This window comes from Vicia villosa, linkage group LG2 (assembly GCF_029867415.1).
Source record: "Vicia villosa cultivar HV-30 ecotype Madison, WI linkage group LG2, Vvil1.0, whole genome shotgun sequence".
NCBI classification, from domain to species: domain Eukaryota; kingdom Viridiplantae; phylum Streptophyta; class Magnoliopsida; order Fabales; family Fabaceae; genus Vicia; species Vicia villosa.
In genome coordinates, this window is record NC_081181.1 from 204230804 (window position 1) to 204250501 (window position 19698).

Here is a 19698-nt window from a genome sequence, read left to right on the forward strand (position 1 = left end):
AATAAAATATAAAATAATTAAATATTAATTTGATTTTATTAATGTATAATATTTAAAAGAAAAAAATTATTTTTAAATATTAATATTAATATAATTTTTAAAAATTTATAGTTTTTTTTTAATAAGCAATTTGGATCTAGCGGGTTTCGAACCTGAGACCTTGAGAGGAGCACACTCTCAAGACTCAAGCGATTCACCGCTAGACCACACACATGCACCCTTAAAAATTTATAGTTATGTATGCCTAACCCAACAAGCTATTTGCGGCTTACGAACTATCCTTAATGGGCACCGAACGGGTGCAGTTACCGTGCATAGATAAAAATCTATGCACCATGCATAGATTATTATAGACCCTTTGATCATTGGATCAAATTCTAGACATCAATTGTTATTACTCAATACTCAATACTCACCACTCAATACTCAATACTCAATACTCAATACTCAATACTGGATTAAAAACATGATTCAATGACTTAGACCATGTACAATGGTTTCAACACTCAACATCCACTTTTTCAACTCCCAACACTCCACATCATTTTCTCTTTCTTCCACCTAATAACTCAACACTCATTCAACTTTTACCCTCTCCAATGGTTTTTCACTCAACACCCTACCCCACCACTTTTTATTTTCATATTCTTATTTAAATTTTATTTTTATTTTTCACTCAGCCATTCATCTGCTGCCACGTGTCCCCTGCGTCAGCCTCAATTGTGTTGAGTTTTCTCAACACCTCTCTCTTCCAGCACACACTCAACACCTCTCTCAACACCCATTGGAGTGGATTTTGCATGTTGAGTTCAAACTCAACAGACCCATTGCACATGGTCTTATGTAGGCTTATGCATGGTGCATAAGTAAAATCCTTATGCATATTAGCCAAAGCCGGCACCGAACTATTTCATATGGCTATCCTATTTTGACTGCTAACCTGAGTTATATGGCAGACGAACTGAAGTCAAGTGATGAGTGGACACAAAGCTTTCGGTTCTTCTACTAAGAGAAGTATTAATGATTCTTTTGAAAAAGATATGGAGTGGGGAACTCCAACAATCTAGAATTTAGGGAGGTGGTTATCCATCTTGTTTCCTCCATTGGATCTTATACGGATTCAAGTTCTGCTATAGGGGCTCGAGATGAGCGACGAGCTCGCTATTTTACCATTACGAGGCACATAGTCGGGACCCTAGCAATATAGAGAATACAAATCATCTTATTTTTAGGAGTATTAGTGTAGTTTCTGACTGGCATTAACTATTTTATGACAGTCGAGAACAAATATTTTAACGGGGATGCATAGGCTTAATGGAGTTGGAGGATGCTCCTATTTATCGCTGGATGGACCCCGAATTAATGGGGATGATTTCTTACTTTGACAGTTATGAGAAAGAGGAGGAAGCTCACATTGAAGTGAGTCCTTCTTCTAGCTAGTCAGTTTCACATGTTGATGCTGGCAAGAGGACCTGTAGCTACTTTGTTGAATACTTTGTCCCCTTCTACGAGTGTATTTTTACTTTATTGAAGTTTAGGTTGCCCTTCATTGGGTTTGAGGAAGCGTTGTGGAGGCGTATGAATATTCCCCCCTCCCATCTACTCCTTAGGCGTTTCGTAAATGAATAATTCCCCCTCCGATCTACACGTTAGGCGTTTCGTAAAGTATTCCAATATTGATGTGAGTATCGGGGTAAAAGCCAGTCCCGTGGTCTTATTTTTTTAATTTGTTTTCTGTGTCGCACACTTCTAAGGACCCCCTTCACGGGTTTCTTAGGATCCCTTCACGGGTAAGGGATGATTTCATTTTTTCATAAATCCAAGATGTTTGGTGTTTATATGGACATGTTGAAGAACTTTAAAGATTGATTTCTTTTAGTGCTCCTCGAACTCCTGCGGCCCATTCTGTATTGTGCAGAACCCCTGAGGGAGAACCTATTTTGGTTGGCACCTCTACCTCATCATCAACTAAGTGTAATGTGGAAAATTCAAAAATATTGGGCCTGGAACCGCTTTAGTCGGGAGTCGTATAATTATGTTGTCCCTCATGATTGGTGTTGCAGATTGGAAAGCATTAACAACACCAAGAGCACCTTTTCTAGCATCAACAACACATTTGACTTTTTTGGCTCTCTTTCCATTTCCACTTCCATTATTTCCCAATTCTAGATAGCCAATAACTTTGAAGCAAAAAACAGTTTCATGGCCTGACCACCCACAATTGGGGTAGACAGTCTTCTTAAAAGAATCTGCTTCTTGCCTTTATTGCAGTCACTCATATACTTCTGTGTATTTTTTCCATCAGAATTATTTTCGGCCATGGTATTCTCATTGAGACCGGCCGAAAACTAAAGGAGGAGAAGAAAAATTAGAGTATCACTTTAGGTTTTGGAAACCCGCTATTGATACCATAGAGAAATAATATACGGCATTGTCTGATTTTCTCATTCATTGGAAAAGGATTATATAAAACAGATTTCCAGTACTACATGCCTAAAGATTAGGAGATATTGATGACGAAATTATGTATTAGGCTTTGTTTGGTAAAACTAGCTGGTAGCTGGTAGCCGATGACTTTTAGCTGGTAGCTGGTAGTTGGTAGCTGGTAGTTGGTAGCTGGTAGCTGATGACTTTTAGCTGGTAGCTGATAAATTAATTTGAGTGTTTGGTAAATTAGCTGTTATACTAGCTGATAAATACAAAATGACATAAAAGGACATTCTTAATTAAGAAATCGATAGTCTTATTATATTATTGTGCTATATAATTAAATTAATTTTTATAAAATAAAAATTCATATATTAACAAACACATGCAAAAAAAAAAAATTAATATATATTAAAATTAAAAATAACATCAACATATATGGAACAATTATATATAAAATTTTAAATAAACTTATATAATAAAATTTATATATAAATTTAATGAAATATATAAAATAACATCATTACGATTTTGAATTCAATTATACTAATTTAAAATAATAATCTCTTAATGTTTCACAAATTTAATTTTAATATCGTTAAAAAATATTAAATATTGCATTTTTTTTGTTAATCGACACGAATATAATTATACAACGCAAAAACTGTTTTAAATATATATATATATATATATATATATATATATATATATATATATATATATATATATATATATATATATATATATATATATATATATATATATGAGGAGGGATCAAATTACACCCGAAGAGTTACACCACGAGTTACACTCGTTCAATAACTACATTTCGAATTAATATTTTTTAAATTCAACCGTTGGATTGAAACATAATATCATATAGATCATACCTATAAAATTTGAGTTTAATATATAACGATTTACTATGTCATTGAATTACATCAAAATTAACGTTATATGAAAGCTCATTTTGACGTTAATCTTTGGATATCTTGATCGTATAGTAAATCATTATAGATTAAGCTCAAATTTTATAGGTATGATCTATATGATATTATGTTTCAATCCAACGGTTGAATTTAAAAAATATTAATTCGAAATGTAGTTATTGAACGAGTGTAACTCGTGGTGTAACTATTCGGGTGTAATTTGATCCCTCCTCTATATATATATATATATATATATATATATATATATATATATATATATATATATATATATATATATATATATATATATATATATATATATATATATATATATATATATATATATATATATATATATATATATATATATATATATATATGGTAAAATTGTATTTTTATTAAAATAATAGGGGTATAAATGAAATAAAAAGTCACAAGCTAAAAGCTAAAAGCTCAAAAGCTACTTTAAATAGCTTTTGAGAAAAAAGCTAAAAGCTAGTAAAAAAACTACAAACTAAAAGCTAAATGACAGTTACCAAACAGAGCTTTTTTGTTAATATGAGCTGAAAAGCTAAAAGCTAAAAGCTCTTTTTTTGGTGTTACCAAACAGACTCTTAGATATGTAATTAAAACATAAGAGATACTCAAGGAGCTACCTATGCTATATGCTAATCACATGGTAAAATACAACTGCTAATTTGTTACTAATCACATGCTAAAATGTTAAAATACAGCTGCTAATTATTAACACAATTGTTATCTTGGACCTGATAGACTAATTCCTGATAGATAAGCATCAGAAGATGTGTCTCCTTCATTGGAGGATTTTGGTGGCTTAGGAACATTGCAAACACCCTCTAACATTTGCACAACTTTTGTCATGGAAGGTCTCATAGACATGTCTTCTTGTATGCACCACAATGCAACACTTATAGCACAATGAACCCTATCATCACACTCCTCATCCATTTTCAACTCTGAATCAATGATATCCTTTAGATTCCCTTCATCCATCATCTTAAAAGCATACAGAGGAAAATAGGATTTCTCTAAAGTCTCGTTAGGATCATAGTTCTTCCTTCCACCAATTATCTCTAGCAACACCATCCCATAACTGTATACATCACTTTTCTCTGATATAGCATAGTTTTTTATCCACTCAGGTGCGAGGTAGCCACGTGTTCCTCTCAGCGTTGTGAAAACATGGCTTTGTTCTCTATTTATTAGCTTAGCTAAACCAAAATCTGAAACTTTTGCAGTGAATTGATCATCCAAAAGTACATTTTGAGGCTTAATGTCACAATGAACAATCTTTGAGTCACACTCTTGATGCAGATAAGCAAGTCCTTTTGCTGTTCCTAATGCTATATTAAACCTTGTATCCCAATCCAAAATAAATTCGCTTTTCTTCTTCTTGAATATCCATTTATCCAATGAGTTATTAGCCATATACTCATAAACTAGAAGTCTATGAGTTCCATCTGCACAAAATCCTTTAAGCCTTACCAAATTAAGGTGATGAATGCTACCAATGATGCTAACTTCAGCTCTGAACTCTTTTTTCCCTTGACCAATACCTTCTAGCTTCTTCACAGCTAAATAAGTTCCATCAGGTAGAACTCCTTTGTAAACTGATCCAAAACCTCCTTGACCAAGCTTCAAAGAGAAGTTATCAGTTGCAACTTCAAGATCTTTATAGCGGAAACGGATTGGCATACCGGTTAAATTCTCCAAGAAATCGTCTTCATCTGAATTCTCTCGAGCTAAATTTTTCTTTTTCTTGTAGTATCGAACCACGACAAAGAGCAGAATTACAACCAAAGTTAATATGACAGCAACCACAACACCTATGATGATGTGCTTATTTCTGGTTCCACTTTCATCACTTGAGACAACCTTAATGTAAGAAACATAACCAGAATCAGAATCATTGAATTTCTGAAAACTTCCAACACTGTCCAACAAGAAACAGTTCCCTGAACTTGTATGGAAGAACATTGCAAGACAAGAGCAATTTCCACGGCAAGATGTTTGACAACCGGCCAAATCGGTATTCGAATAGGGCGGAAGAAAATCGAGCGCGAAGTAACTAAGTCCATCATCAGCTTTCAGAAGTTCAATAGACTTTTCTGATTTATCATCACCACAAGGAGAAACAAAACCTGGTTTACAACTAGGAAGAAGAACAGAAGGACAGCTACACTTACCACTATTTGTGCATATGTTGTAAGGTTCACAAGGCTCTGGTGTTTGACAAGGATCTTGTGGTATTCTTGTTGAAGAACCACCATTTGATCCACCACCGTTGAGATTTGAGAAAGTAATGACACCGTCACTTCCTAAAACTGCAATCCAACTTGAATTTATACCTGCAACAAAAGTGAAAATGAATTGCCATAACAAAGAGTTGTTGTTATCATAGAATCTCCAAGTATTGTCACTGAGATTTGCAATAACAACAACATCGCCGTCCTTATCAATGATTCTACGAATATCCTTCTGCATAGTCCAATAAGTCTGTGGAGTTTTGAAACCAGCTGAAAGAATAACATTACCAGATTTGATCTCAAGAAAATAAGTGAGGTTATTTTGACTAGGTTCACTGGTAACTGGTAAGTTTCATTCCCTCTTTGAAATTCTGTGAAGGGATCAAAGTATCAGTTGGAAAATCAAAACTCTGCCAAATTACTGTACTATTGTTTTTGCTTCCAACCAAAACCAAATTTCCAGTATCCTGCAACACCATTGAAGAAACCCCTTTGTTGACTGTGTTTGTAGACCAGATCATAGTTCCATCTTTCTGTAGAAATGCATTTCCTGACTTATCAAACACGAAATCATCGTAATTGGAAACGGGAAGTGCTCTATTAGCAGTCCAAAGTACGGTGGAGCTAGCCATATGGACTATAACCAATAGAAACTTTGTGCGGTCATTGACGGCGGGAACAAAACCAAAAGCGAAAATTCTGTTGTTTGAGAGGAGGAACTTGAAGTCTTTGTCAATATAATCCGTTTGAGAAGCTTCCATTCCAAGTGAGATTGTGCCAATATATTGATTACCACACCAACACAGTTTGGACATGATCAGAAGGATTGAGATGGACAGACCAACAACAACATTGGATAAAAGAAATAATTGTTTTGTTGCCATGTTTTAGTTTATACCTAGAAAAATTTACAAGGAAGAAAAGAAAGAAGTGTGTAAAATTTCTAGAAAATGGTTTGTCTTAAAATTCGAATGGACACGTTTATTTGACTTTGAAAAATAATGGTTGGCTATCATAAAACATATTACGAAAAGGACTGCACCGTGTGGAGCAAGCTTCTGACGAACTTTTGAAAATACATTATTTACTTTCGTTTATTTCATAATCATAAATTCTAACTCTCTTTTCTCACCTCATTCTTTATCCTATTGAACGAGAAAAACATGGAAATTGGTGACTTGGTCGTTCACTTGATCTCCATGAATTAAGTAGTGGAATTCTAAACAAGAGAGGAAATTGATACTAACAAAAGGTATAAAAACGTTAAATTGAATAATGAAAATTTACCAATCAATGAAATTATGAGATTGGTATAGAGAGCTTGCTTTGAATGGTGAAGAATATATTTTTGACATAAAACAATTGCCATATATGTTATTTATATATATATATATATATATATATATATATATATATATATATATATATATATATATATATATATATATAACATTTAATTGATCGATTAATTTACCAATGACATATTTGGAATATTAATATTCTTCTATCTTACGATGTATTTTTTTTGGTTGAATGTACGGTTTATCACCTTTATTTTATCTAGTTTAATTTGTGTGTTAATATATATAGTAGCATTTAATTGATCGATTAATTTACCAATGACATATTTGGAATATTAATATTCTTTAATTTTACGATGTATTTTTGGTTTTTGGTTGAATGTACGGTTTATCATCTTTATTTTATTTAGTTTGTGTTTTAAATTGTGTGTTAATAAAATTTGATACGTCAAATTTAGAATATTGGGATATTTCGGGTATGCATATCCGAATTAACCAATATCCTAAATTTTGGGAAGGGTTTTTTCGGAGATGCATCTCCGAAAAAACACCTGACACTTTAAATCCAACGTTTAAATGGTAAAATAAGTGATTTCGGATGCATATCCGAAAACACTCAAAAATGGATGTTTTCAAAGATGCATCTCCGAATTCTGGAAAAGTCTGAAAAAAAATATTTTGGAGATGCATCTCCGAAGCAGAGATATTTTGCGATTTTCAGCAGGGGTTATCCCCATAGGGGGTCTATAAAGAAATTGTTAAAATTTAAGCCCACAGCGAACGGGGTACAAGCCAGTCCATAATTGCCTGGACCTTGTTAGGATCAGCAGCAACACCCACACTGATATTACATGGCCTAAGGAATTCACTTTATCCACTGCAAAACACACTTTGAAAATTTTGCAATGAAAGCATTTAATTTTAACAAGTTAAGAATGATATCTAAATGAACCAGATTATCACTAAAGAGAATAATTGTAGATCATTATGTCATCAAAAAAGACTAAATCAAATCGTATAAGATAAGAGTGTAACAAATTATTCATGGCTGCTTGAAAAGTTGATGGTGTGTTTGTGAGGCCAAAAGGCGTTATGAGGAATTTGTAATGTCCATCGAATGTTCAAAACGTTGTTTTATGAGTGTCTTCCAATGTAACTCAAACTTGATGGTATCCTGAATGTAAATCTATCTTAGTAAAGATATTTGCATCTCTTAATTCATCTAAAAGTTCGTCAATTATAGGGATAAGAAAACGGTCTTTGATAGTAACAACGTTAAGTGCCTTATAATCAACACAAAAACGCCAAGTGACGTCTTTTTTCTTGACCAAAAGGACGAGAGAAGAAAACAGTTTGTTACTTGGGATAATTATGCCTTCTCGTAACATGCCTTCTATGAGGAAGGTCATTGCTTCCTTTTGAGAATGAGAATAACGATATAGCTTCACATTGATGGGTAGGGTGTTTGGTAACAGAGGAATATGATAGTTGTATGGTCGGAAAGGTGGGACGCCTGGTTGGCCTTCAAAATCTGTGGGGTAGTTTGTGAATACAAGATTACACTCAAAGATGTTTTTGATTCATGGCAAACTCAAATAAGCATTCAAACAACAAGACTGAAGCAGAAAACTTAAAGAAAAGCAAGCATTGATCACTCATAAGTCAACCCATTATGTGTATGTGTTTATAGGTTACCTCAACACAAGCAAAACAAGAAGAATGCAGAAAAACAGCAGTTAGGTCGACCTACCATCAACCCAGGTCGACCTAAAATGGAGAAAAACTCATATGTCCCTGCTAGGTCGACTCACACATCATTTAGGTCGACCTAAATTGATGAATTCTACATACCAGCCTGTTAGGTCGACCTACACATCAACTAGGTCGACCTAATCTGTGAAAATGTCCCCAGAATGCATCAGAAGAGGATTCTGGTCGACCTACTCCTTCAACAGGTCGACCTAACTGGGAGCAAAATTCTGCAAGCTCTGTTAGGTCGACCTAAGCACTACAAGTGGTCGACCTAACTGATCAAGAAAGTTCAAAAATCAGTTTTTCTTGTTTCTAACTGTTATGCAATCATATATATTGTACAAGGGTAATTATTCAAGCAACACCAACGACTGAAAGATACACAAACGCTTCTCATCTTCGTTCTTCATCATCTCCAACACAATTACACATAATCATTCTTGCGTTGCGGGTTAGTGATGAGTTCGATAACGTCCATGGAACGGAATTGAAGATTCCTAGTGGGTGAAGGTTTGTGGGGTTTGTTGGTGAATAAAATCTGCGGGTTTTGTCCTCCACGACGGGTGGTTCTTGGGGGTTTTTATCAAGAGGCGTTCATTGAGGATTCGGCTGAGTGTAACGATTGAGGAACGGGGAGTTCAAGGAATCAAGACACTGCAGAAGGGAATCAAAGTGAAGCTCTTGGATAACCTTGATCTGGCTCAAGATTAAGGGGGAAGAAGATTCAAAGGATCGACATAATTGGTTTATCGTTTATCGCTTTGTTATCTTCTTTGTATATACTACTTTCAACATTAATGAAAGATTACCCAATTTCAATTTGGAATTGGGGGCAGACGTAGTCGTAGCGAGGACGATCGACGAACTGCCTAAACAAATATCGTGTTCTTGTCGCTTTTACTTTCTCTTTTACTTTCTGTTCATAATTGGTTATAAGTGCAAAATTGATCAACGATTCAAGTGTTAAAATTGTGAATTAAAGTTCTGCACAAACATCACAATTCACCACAACTTGAATCACTATCAATTTGAACCTATCACCAAGTGTTTGTGTTTTTGCTTAATCCAATCTTACTGCATTGCAAATCAAAGTTGTCAATCTAGAAATTAATTGGATTTCAGTTGTTAAACGTATTGGTTAGCTATCATATTACTTCACCATTAATTCCACTTACTCTTTGGTTTTGAAACACATACGACCTTTGCAATAGCGGTCCAGAATAGACGCAAGTCGATTCAGAACCGCTTTCGCTCGAGTCTGTAGAAAAATCTGTAAAAACTTAGTGAGATCTATTCACCCCCCCTCTAGATCTATAGGCCAGCGTCTAACAAGTGGCATCAAGAGCTCTGGTTTATTCCGTGCTACGTGAAACACTTATTGGAAAGATGGCTTCTGGACCTAAAGGGGCTCATAATAGAGCTCCAGTTTTCAACGGAGAAAACTACGGCTATTGGAAGGATTGTATGTGTGTCCATATCAATGCAATTGATAGGAACATCTGGACAGCTATTGTCAATGGTCCATTTCAGATCACTATGACAAATGCAGCTGGTGCAGTTGTTCCAAAACCAGAAGATACTTGGAATGCTGAAGATGAAAAGAAATATGCATACGATTGGAAAGCGAGAAACATTCTAATCTCAGCTCTAGGAGTTGATGAATACTATCGCGTTTCCCATTGTAGATCAGCTAAAGCTATGTGGGACACATTGCAAGTTGCCCACGAGGGAACGGATGATGTCAAACTAGCTAGGATCAATACGTTAACTCAAGAGTTCGAACTTTTCCACATGGAAGATGGTGAAACCATCGAAAGCATGCAGAAAAGATTCGTTCACCTGAAAAATCGATTAAATTCTCTTGATAGACCTGTTTCCAATGCAGTTGCTACTAACAAAATCTTAAGGTGTTTGAACAGGGAATGGCAGCCCAAAGTTACAGCAATTAAGGAAGCAAATGATCTCAACACTTTAGACATTACCACTCTCTTTGGTAAACTAGAGGAGCATGAACAGCATCTTAAATGCCTTGACATGCATGAGAAGAGGACAAAGAAAGAAAAGAACATGGAGAAAGAGGTAGAGAAGAAGTCAATAGCTCTAAAAGCTTCGAGCTCCAAGACCTCAAAACGAGAGCCAAAGGATAGTGACACAAGTGATGACGAAGACTCCGATGATGAGGAAATGGGACTGTTTGTGCGAAGATACAACAAATATCTAAAGAAAAATGGAGCAAAACATTCCGACAAAGGATTGATCAACTATAGAAAGCAATCAAACATGTTCAAACAAGATGACGACAACAAAGGAAAGATCAAAGGTCTTTGCTTCAATTGTGGGAAAGCCGGTCACTACAAACCGGATTGTCCATACCTTAAGAAAGAAAAGGAGAAGAACCAAAGCAAAGGTCATAACAAATCTAAAAGAGCTTACATAGCATGGGAAAGTGATTCATCTAGTGAAAGCTCGTCAAGCGATGAAGAAGAATCAGCAAACCTATGTTTCATGGCTCATCAAAACAAGAAAAAGAAAGCTGAAAAGTGTCTTGACATTGCCGAAAGGTTGTGGTTCCTTGATAGCGGATGTTCAAGACACATGACTGGAGACCTATCTCTTTTCGTTGAGTTTCAAGCAAAGAAAAAGGGGTATGTCACCTATGGAGATAACAATCGTGGAGCCATACTTGGTAAAGGAAGTGTTGGTAACCCTTCTACCACTACTATAACTGATGTGCTGTTAGTAGAAGGTCTTAAACATAATCTTTTAAGTATAAGTCAATTGTGCGACAAAGATTTTAAAGTAATGTTTACAAATTCTGGATGCACAATAGAACATACTAAGAAAAGAGACATTATGTTTAAGGGCTTAAGAGTAAACAACATCTACATGCTAAACTTGGATGAGGTATCTAAGTCTAGTACCAAATGTCTAGTTGCTCTAGGCGATGACTCATGGCTTTGGCATAGACGTCTCGCCCACATAAATTTTGACTTACTAAATAAAGTTGTCTCAAAAGATTTAGTAATCGGCTTACCCAAAATGAAGTTTTCAAAAGATCATCTATGTGATGCTTGTCAAAAGGGAAAGCAAACAAAAATCTCTTTTAAATCAAAGAACGTGGTTTCAACATCACGCCCTCTTGAACTACTTCACATGGATCTCTTTGGCCCTTCAAGGACTAAAAGCATAGGTGGAAACACCTATGGTTTTGTCATTGTCGATGATTACTCGAGATTTTGTTGGACAATCTTTTTACCTAGTAAGGATCAAACTTTTTCAGCCTTTACTCAATTTGCAAGATTATGTCAAAACAAAATGAACAACAAAATAGTTGCAATTCGAAGTGATCACGGTGGAGAATTTGAAAACATTCTTTTTGAAAAATACTGTGATAAACATGGAATTGAGCATAACTTTTCAGCTCCTAGAACACCTCAACAAAACGGAGTAGTTGAACGTAAAAATCGAGTTCTAGAGGAGCTGGCAAGAACAATGCTGAATGAGGGTAATCTACCAAAGTATTTCTGGGCTGACGCGATTAGTACAGCATGTTATGTTTTGAATAGGATAACAATACGTCCTATACTGAACAAAACTCCCTATGAATTACTAAAGGGTAGAAAACCAAATGTATCTCATCTCCATGTATTCGGTTGCAAGTGTTTTGTTTTGAACAATGGTAAGGATAATCTTGGCAAATTCGATGCTAAAGCTGATGAGGGCATATTCCTTGGTTACTCACAATCTAGCAAAGCATATCGAATATATAATAAGAGATTACTTATAGTAGAAGAGTCAGTACACGTTTCTTTTGATGAATCTTATGCAAAATATGTCGAGAAAGGTCTTTCATTTAATGGTGCAGGCCCATCCACTGAAGACATTGTAAAGGATAAGGAAGATGAGGATGAAAGTATTGTAAAGAAAGATGCTGAGAGAGAGAAAGATGAGTCTCACAATGAAAATGAAAAAGAAAGCATCTCAAACAATGAAGAACTTCCCAAGGCCTGGACAAACGTGAAAGACCATCCAATTGACAATATAATAGGAGACATCTCAAGGGGCGTTACAACACGCTCAAAGATAAGTAACTTCTTCCATCATTTTGCTTTTGTTTCACAAGTTGAGCCGAAAAACGCAAAGGACGCATTACTTGATGAGCATTGGCTAATGGCCATGCAAGAAGAATTAAACCAATTTAAACGGAATGATGTTTGGGACTTAGTCCCTCATCCGGGAGATCATCAAGTAATAGGCACTAGATGGGTTTTTCGTAACAAACTTGATGAAAACGGTGTTATTACTAGAAACAAAGCTAGATTAGTTGCTCAAGGTTACAATCAAGAGGAAGGTATTGATTATGAAGAGACATACGCTCCTGTAGCACGTCTCGAAGCTATTCGCCTTTTACTTGCTTATGCTTGTTCTAAAGACTTCAAACTATTCCAAATGGATGTTAAGAGTGCCTTTCTAAATGGCTATATAAATGAAGAAGTCTATGTTGCTCAGCCACCCGGCTTTGAGAATTACATGTATCCAACTCATGTTTATAAGCTGAAACGTGCTCTATACGGTCTTAAACAAGCCCCTCGGGCTTGGTACGAACGTTTGAGCAAATTTCTCCTTAGTCAAGGGTACTCTAGGGGTAAAGTTGATACTACTCTCTTTATTAAAAGAAAAGATATGGATATTCTCTTAGTCCAAATTTATGTAGATGATATTATATTTGGGTCCACTAATGCAAAACTTGTCAAAGACTTTTCTAAGCTTATGCAGAGTGAATTTGAGATGAGTCTCATGGGTGAGCTAAATTTCTTCCTTGGCCTACAAATCAAGCAACTCAGTCATGGAACGTTTGTGAATCAAACTAAATATTGTACGGAGCTGCTCAAAAGATTTGGAATGAGTGAAGCAAAGGAAATTGACACACCTATGGCAACAAATACAAATCTAGACAAAGATGAGAAAGGTAAAGAGGTTGACGTGAAATTATACCGAGGTATGATAGGTTCACTATTGTATCTTACTGCCTCAAGACCAGACATTATGTTTAGTGTGTGTATGTGTGCAAGATATCAATCTTGTCCAAAAGAATCTCACTTGAAAGCTGTCAAAAGAATTCTGCGATACTTACGTGGAACTACTACATATGGCCTATGGTATCCAAAAGGAAATGAGTGTCATTTGGTAGGATTCTCCGATTCAGATTTTGCTGGCTGCAAATCCGATAGAAAAAGCACTAGTGGAACGTGTCATCTATTCTCAAACTCATTAATAAGTTGGCATAGTAAGAAACAAGTATCGGTTGCATTATCCACTGCTGAGGCAGAATATGTAGCTGCTGGAAGCTGCTGTGCACAAATATTATGGCTCAAGCAACAACTCCTTGACTTTGGTATTAAGCTTGATCACATACCTATCATGTGCGACAACACAAGCGCCATAAACTTGAGTAAAAATCCTGTCTTACACTCACGTACCAAACACATTGAAATAAGGCATCACTTTCTACGAGATCATGTAGAGAAAGGAGACGTTACTTTTGAACATGTAGAAAGCAAGAAGCAACTAGCTGACATCTTCACCAAACCGCTAGCAACGGAGCAATATTTCAACATTCGTAGGGAATTAGGGATACTCGATATCTCTAATTTGGGCTAATTACGTTTGTTTTCTCTTAATATTATTTCTTTACTTTATGTATATATCTATTTGTCTTGCTAACATTTTTTTAGCATAAAGGTAGTTCATCATCAAGCCAGGCGTCATATTGAAAAAGCGGTAACGTAATTGTTGTTCACTTCCAAAAATATTATTGATACTATAATATGCTATCAATTAACATGCTTATAGTGACCTCATGCATAAAAACTGCTCCTGCTCACATATGTGTCTCATTCTACCATCAACTACCTTTTACCTACTACACTATACATGCTAGCATTATTATCTATGGTTCTCTTGTTACTCTTCTATTCTCCTGTTTTCTCTTTTTGATGTTGACAAAGGGGGAGATAGATGCTGGATGTACGGGGGAGCTTTGTTGAGAGATTGCCCTGTTGAGAGATAGATGCTGGATGTACGGGGGAGCTCTGCTGAGTCTTTATCATTTACTACCAGAGCTTAGTCGAATGGTTTGCCATCATAAAAAAGGGGGAGTATGTGAATACAAGATTACACTCAAAGATGTTTTTGATTCATGGCAAACTCAAATAAGCATTCAAACAACAAGACTGAAGCAGAAAACTTAAAGAAAAGCAAGCATTGATCACTCATAAGTCAACCCATTATGTGTATGTGTTTATAGGTTGCCTCAACACAAGCAAAACAAGAAGAATGCAGAAAAACAGCAGTTAGGTCGACCTACCATCAACCCAGGTCGACCTAAAATGGAGAAAAACTCATATGTCCCTGCTAGGTCGACTCACACATCATTTAGGTCGACCTAAATTGATGAATTCTACATACCAGCCTGTTAGGTCGACCTACACATCAACTAGGTCGACCTAATCTGTGAAAATGTCCCCAGAATGCATCAGAAGAGGATTCTGGTCGACCTACTCCTTCAACAGGTCGACCTAACTGGGAGCAAAATTCTGCAAGCTCTGTTAGGTCGACCTAAGCACTACAAGTGGTCGACCTAACTGATCAAGAAAGTTCAAAAATCAGTTTTTCTTGTTTCTAACTGTTATGCAATCATATATATTGTACAAGGGTAATTATTCAAGCAACACCAACGACTGAAAGATACACAAACGCTTCTCATCTTCGTTCTTCATCATCTCCAACACAATTACACATAATCATTCTTGCGTTGCGGGTTAGTGATGAGTTCGATAACGTCCATGGAACGGAATTGAAGATTCCTAGTGGGTGAAGGTTTGTGGGGTTTGTTGGTGAATAAAATCTGCGGGTTTTGTCCTCCACGACGGGTGGTTCTTAGGGGTTTTTATCAAGAGGCGTTCATTGAGGATTCGGCTGAGTGTAACGATTGAGGAACGGGGAGTTCAAGGAATCAAGACACTGCAGAAGGGAATCAAAGTGAAGCTCTTGGATAACCTTGATCTGGCTCAAGATTAAGGGGGAAGAAGATTCAAAGGATCGACATAATTGGTTTATCGTTTATCGCTTTGTTATCTTCTTTGTATATACTACTTTCAACATTAATGAAAGATTACCCAATTTCAATTTGGAATTGGGGGCAGACGTAGTCGTAGCGAGGACGATCGACGAACTGCCTAAACAAATATCGTGTTCTTGTCGCTTTTACTTTCTCTTTTACTTTCTGTTCATAATTGGTTATAAGTGCAAAATTGATCAACGATTCAAGTGTTAAAATTGTGAATTAAAGTTCTGCACAAACATCACAATTCACCACAACTTGAATCACTATCAATTTGAACCTATCACCAAGTGTTTGTGTTTTTGCTTAATCCAATCTTACTGCATTGCAAATCAAAGTTGTCAATCTAGAAGTTAATTGGATTTCAGTTGTTAAACGTATTGGTTAGCTATCATATTACTTCACCATTAATTCCACTTACTCTTTGGTTTTGAAACACATACGACCTTTGCAATAGCGGTCCAGAATAGACGCAAGTCGATTCAGAACCGCTTTCGCTCGAGTCTGTAGAAAAATCTGTAAAAACTTAGTGAGATCTATTCACCCCCCCTCTAGATCTATAGGCCAGCGTCTAACATAGTTCTCAATAAGGTTAGTTATCTTGGGGTCAAGTAAATCAGAGGAATTTTTTGTGGGAAATGTGTTATACTTTGTAAAAGTTTCTCTATTTGCAATTGGTTGAAATGTCATTAGGTGACATGCGGCTATGGAATTTGTGTGAATAAGTTGGCAGAGTTGGTGAAAGGTGGTAGAGTAGGTAAGCTTTTGAGATCACCAGTTAATTTAATTGATGTGTCTTTATGGTTAAATGTGATTGAAGGGATGGAAAAATCAGCTTGGATCAGTTCATTAGGTAAAAGGTAAAATGGGAGGGGGGAAGGTTTGTTTTGGAGGGTAATTGGTACATTGTTACAAATGACTTCACATTGTAAATGTGAACCGTTTCCAACAATTACAGAAAATTGAGGGAATTGAGTTGTAGGTAGATTGAGATGGTGGGCAATACGGGGTTGTAAAATATTTTGAGTAATGTCAGTGTCCACTAGAACCATCACCGGGAGTCCTCAAGTAAAGACTTGGAATTTTAGGGTTTGTGGCTAGAACTGTCCTATCAACGCTGGAGGAGATAATTGGAAATAAGTATTGTTGGGTTCTGCCTCAACAACTTCCTCATGATTAAAAACATCAATTTGGGTTGGTTCAATGGTGTCTTCTACAACAAGAAATAAGAGGAATTTGTTGGATTCACACTTATGTCCCATAAAAAATTCATCACAATTAAAACAAAGCCTTTTAGCACGACGCTCTTGTAGTTAAGTGTTGGAGAGGCGTCTTATTGGCAGTTTGGTTAGTTGGGATGTTGATGCGGCTTTAGGAGTAGTATTTGGAGTGGAAAGGGTGAGGATTTGGCGTATGTGTTTGGTACAGAAGGGCTTGGGCGGGTGAAAGGGCCAGCAAAGGGTTTTTGAAATTTTGGTTTTGTATCCTTGAATTTGAATTCAATAAGTTTGGCAAGGCCAATAAATTGAGAAATGGATACGGGTTTATGAATTGCTAATTCACTCTGAATTTCTGGTGCTAAAACAGAAATAAAACAATTTAGAATTGCATCTTGAGGTAATCCAATAAATTGATTTCCCAATAGAACTTATCTTGTTTTAACTTAAACAATTCAGCTTGATGGTTAGCATAAGTGGAAAGGCCAAAACATAATTCCAAATCTTTAGAGAAAGAGGGTCAATCCAGCAGTTGTTGATTTTGGTGCATCCATTTAAACCAACACAAAGCTTCGCCTTACATGTAAAATGATGTCAAGGATAATCTATTTTCAGGGGGGTAATTGGTAAAAAGTGAAAATTTGATCAATTTGAAATAACCATTCTAATGAGTTTGAACCATCAAACATGGAAAGTTCTAATTTAGGTGTTCGGAAAGGGGGTAGTTGAGGGAGTTGATGCATTTGGGTAAAGGGAACTTGTTGGAAAAATGAGATATTATAAGGTTTGTATTTGCAAAGGTAGTTGGGAAATTAAGGTATGGTGAATCAATAAAGGGTTGGGTAAGGAAAAATATGGTTTGTTAGGTTGATGTATTCCTCATTGGAGCAGTAATGTGAGGCGGTAGAGGGTTATGAGAATGAGAAGCTGAGTGCATAGGGGGTATTGGCATGAGTAAAAATAGGGGAACCATGGGTTGAGTTGGCATGAGTCAAAATGGAAGTAACATGGGTTGTAATCATAGGAATGGATGGGGAAACATGAGTAATACCTGATGAACTTGCAGTTGTGTGAGTAGTAGCAGGTTATTGTTGTTCCTTTTGAGCTGCTAGCTTGGTAAGCATATCCATGATGGATTCATATCTAGAGTGAGAAACATGTTTTTCACTGTCCATTATGGTTTGAATCTGCTCCAGATCTACATTTGTTTTATCAAATCTCCCATCCATTTGTTGTGGGGTTTGGTTGATAGCATTATCAAGATGTAAGTGGGCAGTTTGCAGAGCTTGTTCTACAAATTTTCTAGAAGAAGTGTTGGTGGGTTTGGGGGGCATGAATTTAAGAAATGAAAGCATCAGTGATAGAATTTTCTAGGATATCAATCAGATCTAAGCTACTAAAGAAAGATAAATATAAAACAACTTGAACTTTTTGTTAATCTTCAACAAGACAACAATACAATATAAATACTATGGTTTAACTTAATATTAATGGACATGGGCCTTGCTGAAACGGATAAATAAATAGGAATAAGAAATACTATTAATTGCACCCCTTCTAATAAGTGTCAAAATCATTGAGTCAAACTGACTTCTTTCTTTTTCTATTGGGCTTTATCTCGTTCTTCTTATCAGACTCTTTCATTAGTACTTTCCAAACTTCGCAAAATTAACCTTTCTCATAATAACCATATCTACGACCAATCAGCTTTCCATTTGATAGTGGAGGGTATACTTTGACAAGGCTTCATAGTTATGTTAGAATCTTTTCTTTGTTATCCATGTGTTCATGTATACAACATTTGAATCTTGAAAATGCAAATGCAAATGCTTAAATTTTGAATGATCAGCATGTTTTCGAGTTGTCATTATTTCTTGCAGATTTAGTGTCTATAAACCTTAGTCATTATAAGATGCTAACATAATCATCTTTGTTTGTACTTGTTAGTAAATGTCCTTCACTTATTAATATCAAAATGGAAGGGACGTCTATTGAAAAAGAGAGTGTGGGGATTTCTAATTCTTTGATGGAATTGTATTGCAAACTCTCAATTAAAGTATCTCTATTTTGCTTATTATCAAGAGTTAACAGACGAAACCATCATACTTTTTTTTCCATTTTCTCCAATTTACAGCTGCTTGAATTGAATTCTTGCCAATTTATAACTGACGAAGGTATTGGTCAAATTTTAAGGAGATTTTGTAACATTGGGCATTTGAATTTAGCCAATTGCTCAAGAGTGAAGTTACTTCTTGTTAGAATGAACTTTGAAGTTTCTAAATTAGAGGTGTTGAATTTGTCATATTCAAGAGTTGAAGATGAAACATTGTATGCGATCTCAAAGAGTTGTTGTGGGCTTTTTCAACTAAACCTTAAAGGTTGTGATTGCGTCACAGAAAAAGGAGTGAAGCGTGCGGTAAAAAATTGTACAAAACTGAGAGAGATCCAAGCTAATGCTTAGTCAATATTATTTCCAAGCCTATCTTTATGAAAGATAATTGCTACATCTTGTTTTGGTTTTAGTGAAAGAAGGATGAAATGAAACTCTTCTCGCGTCATGAATGCCTTATTTCTTTGCATTCTCAAAGTAGCCTATTAAAGTTCAAACTCTTAAACCTAAGATATTTTTGTTTTTATACTTCTATATTATATATCTTTTATAAGATTCTTGTCATACTTATA

General features: G+C 35.7%; 1 protein-coding gene across 2 annotated transcripts; it reads right to left on the reverse strand.

Annotated features, from left to right (window-relative positions):
• Positions 1 to 3949: 3949 nt before the first annotated feature.
• LOC131648005 (G-type lectin S-receptor-like serine/threonine-protein kinase SD2-5) lies at positions 3950 to 5861 on the reverse strand. Of its 2 annotated transcripts, XM_058917806.1 has the most exons (2): positions 5564 to 5787; positions 3950 to 5252 (listed from the first exon to the last, which is right to left on the reverse strand). In XM_058917806.1, the coding sequence occupies exons 1-2, from the start codon at positions 5645 to 5647 to the stop codon at positions 4113 to 4115; spliced, it is 1224 nt and encodes a 407-aa protein (XP_058773789.1). In that variant the 5' UTR covers positions 5648 to 5787; the 3' UTR covers positions 3950 to 4112. The 2 variants fall into 2 exon arrangements, with proteins under 2 accessions (XP_058773789.1, XP_058773788.1); XM_058917805.1 differs by having other exon boundaries at positions 3950 to 5861.
• Positions 5862 to 19698: the final 13837 nt, after the last annotated feature.

Excerpts from the sequence above, each read along its gene's own strand:
- LOC131648005 (XM_058917805.1), bottom strand. The coding sequence starts at position 5,861 with ATGCAGAAGGATATTCGTAGAATCATTGATAAGGACGGCGATGTTGTT.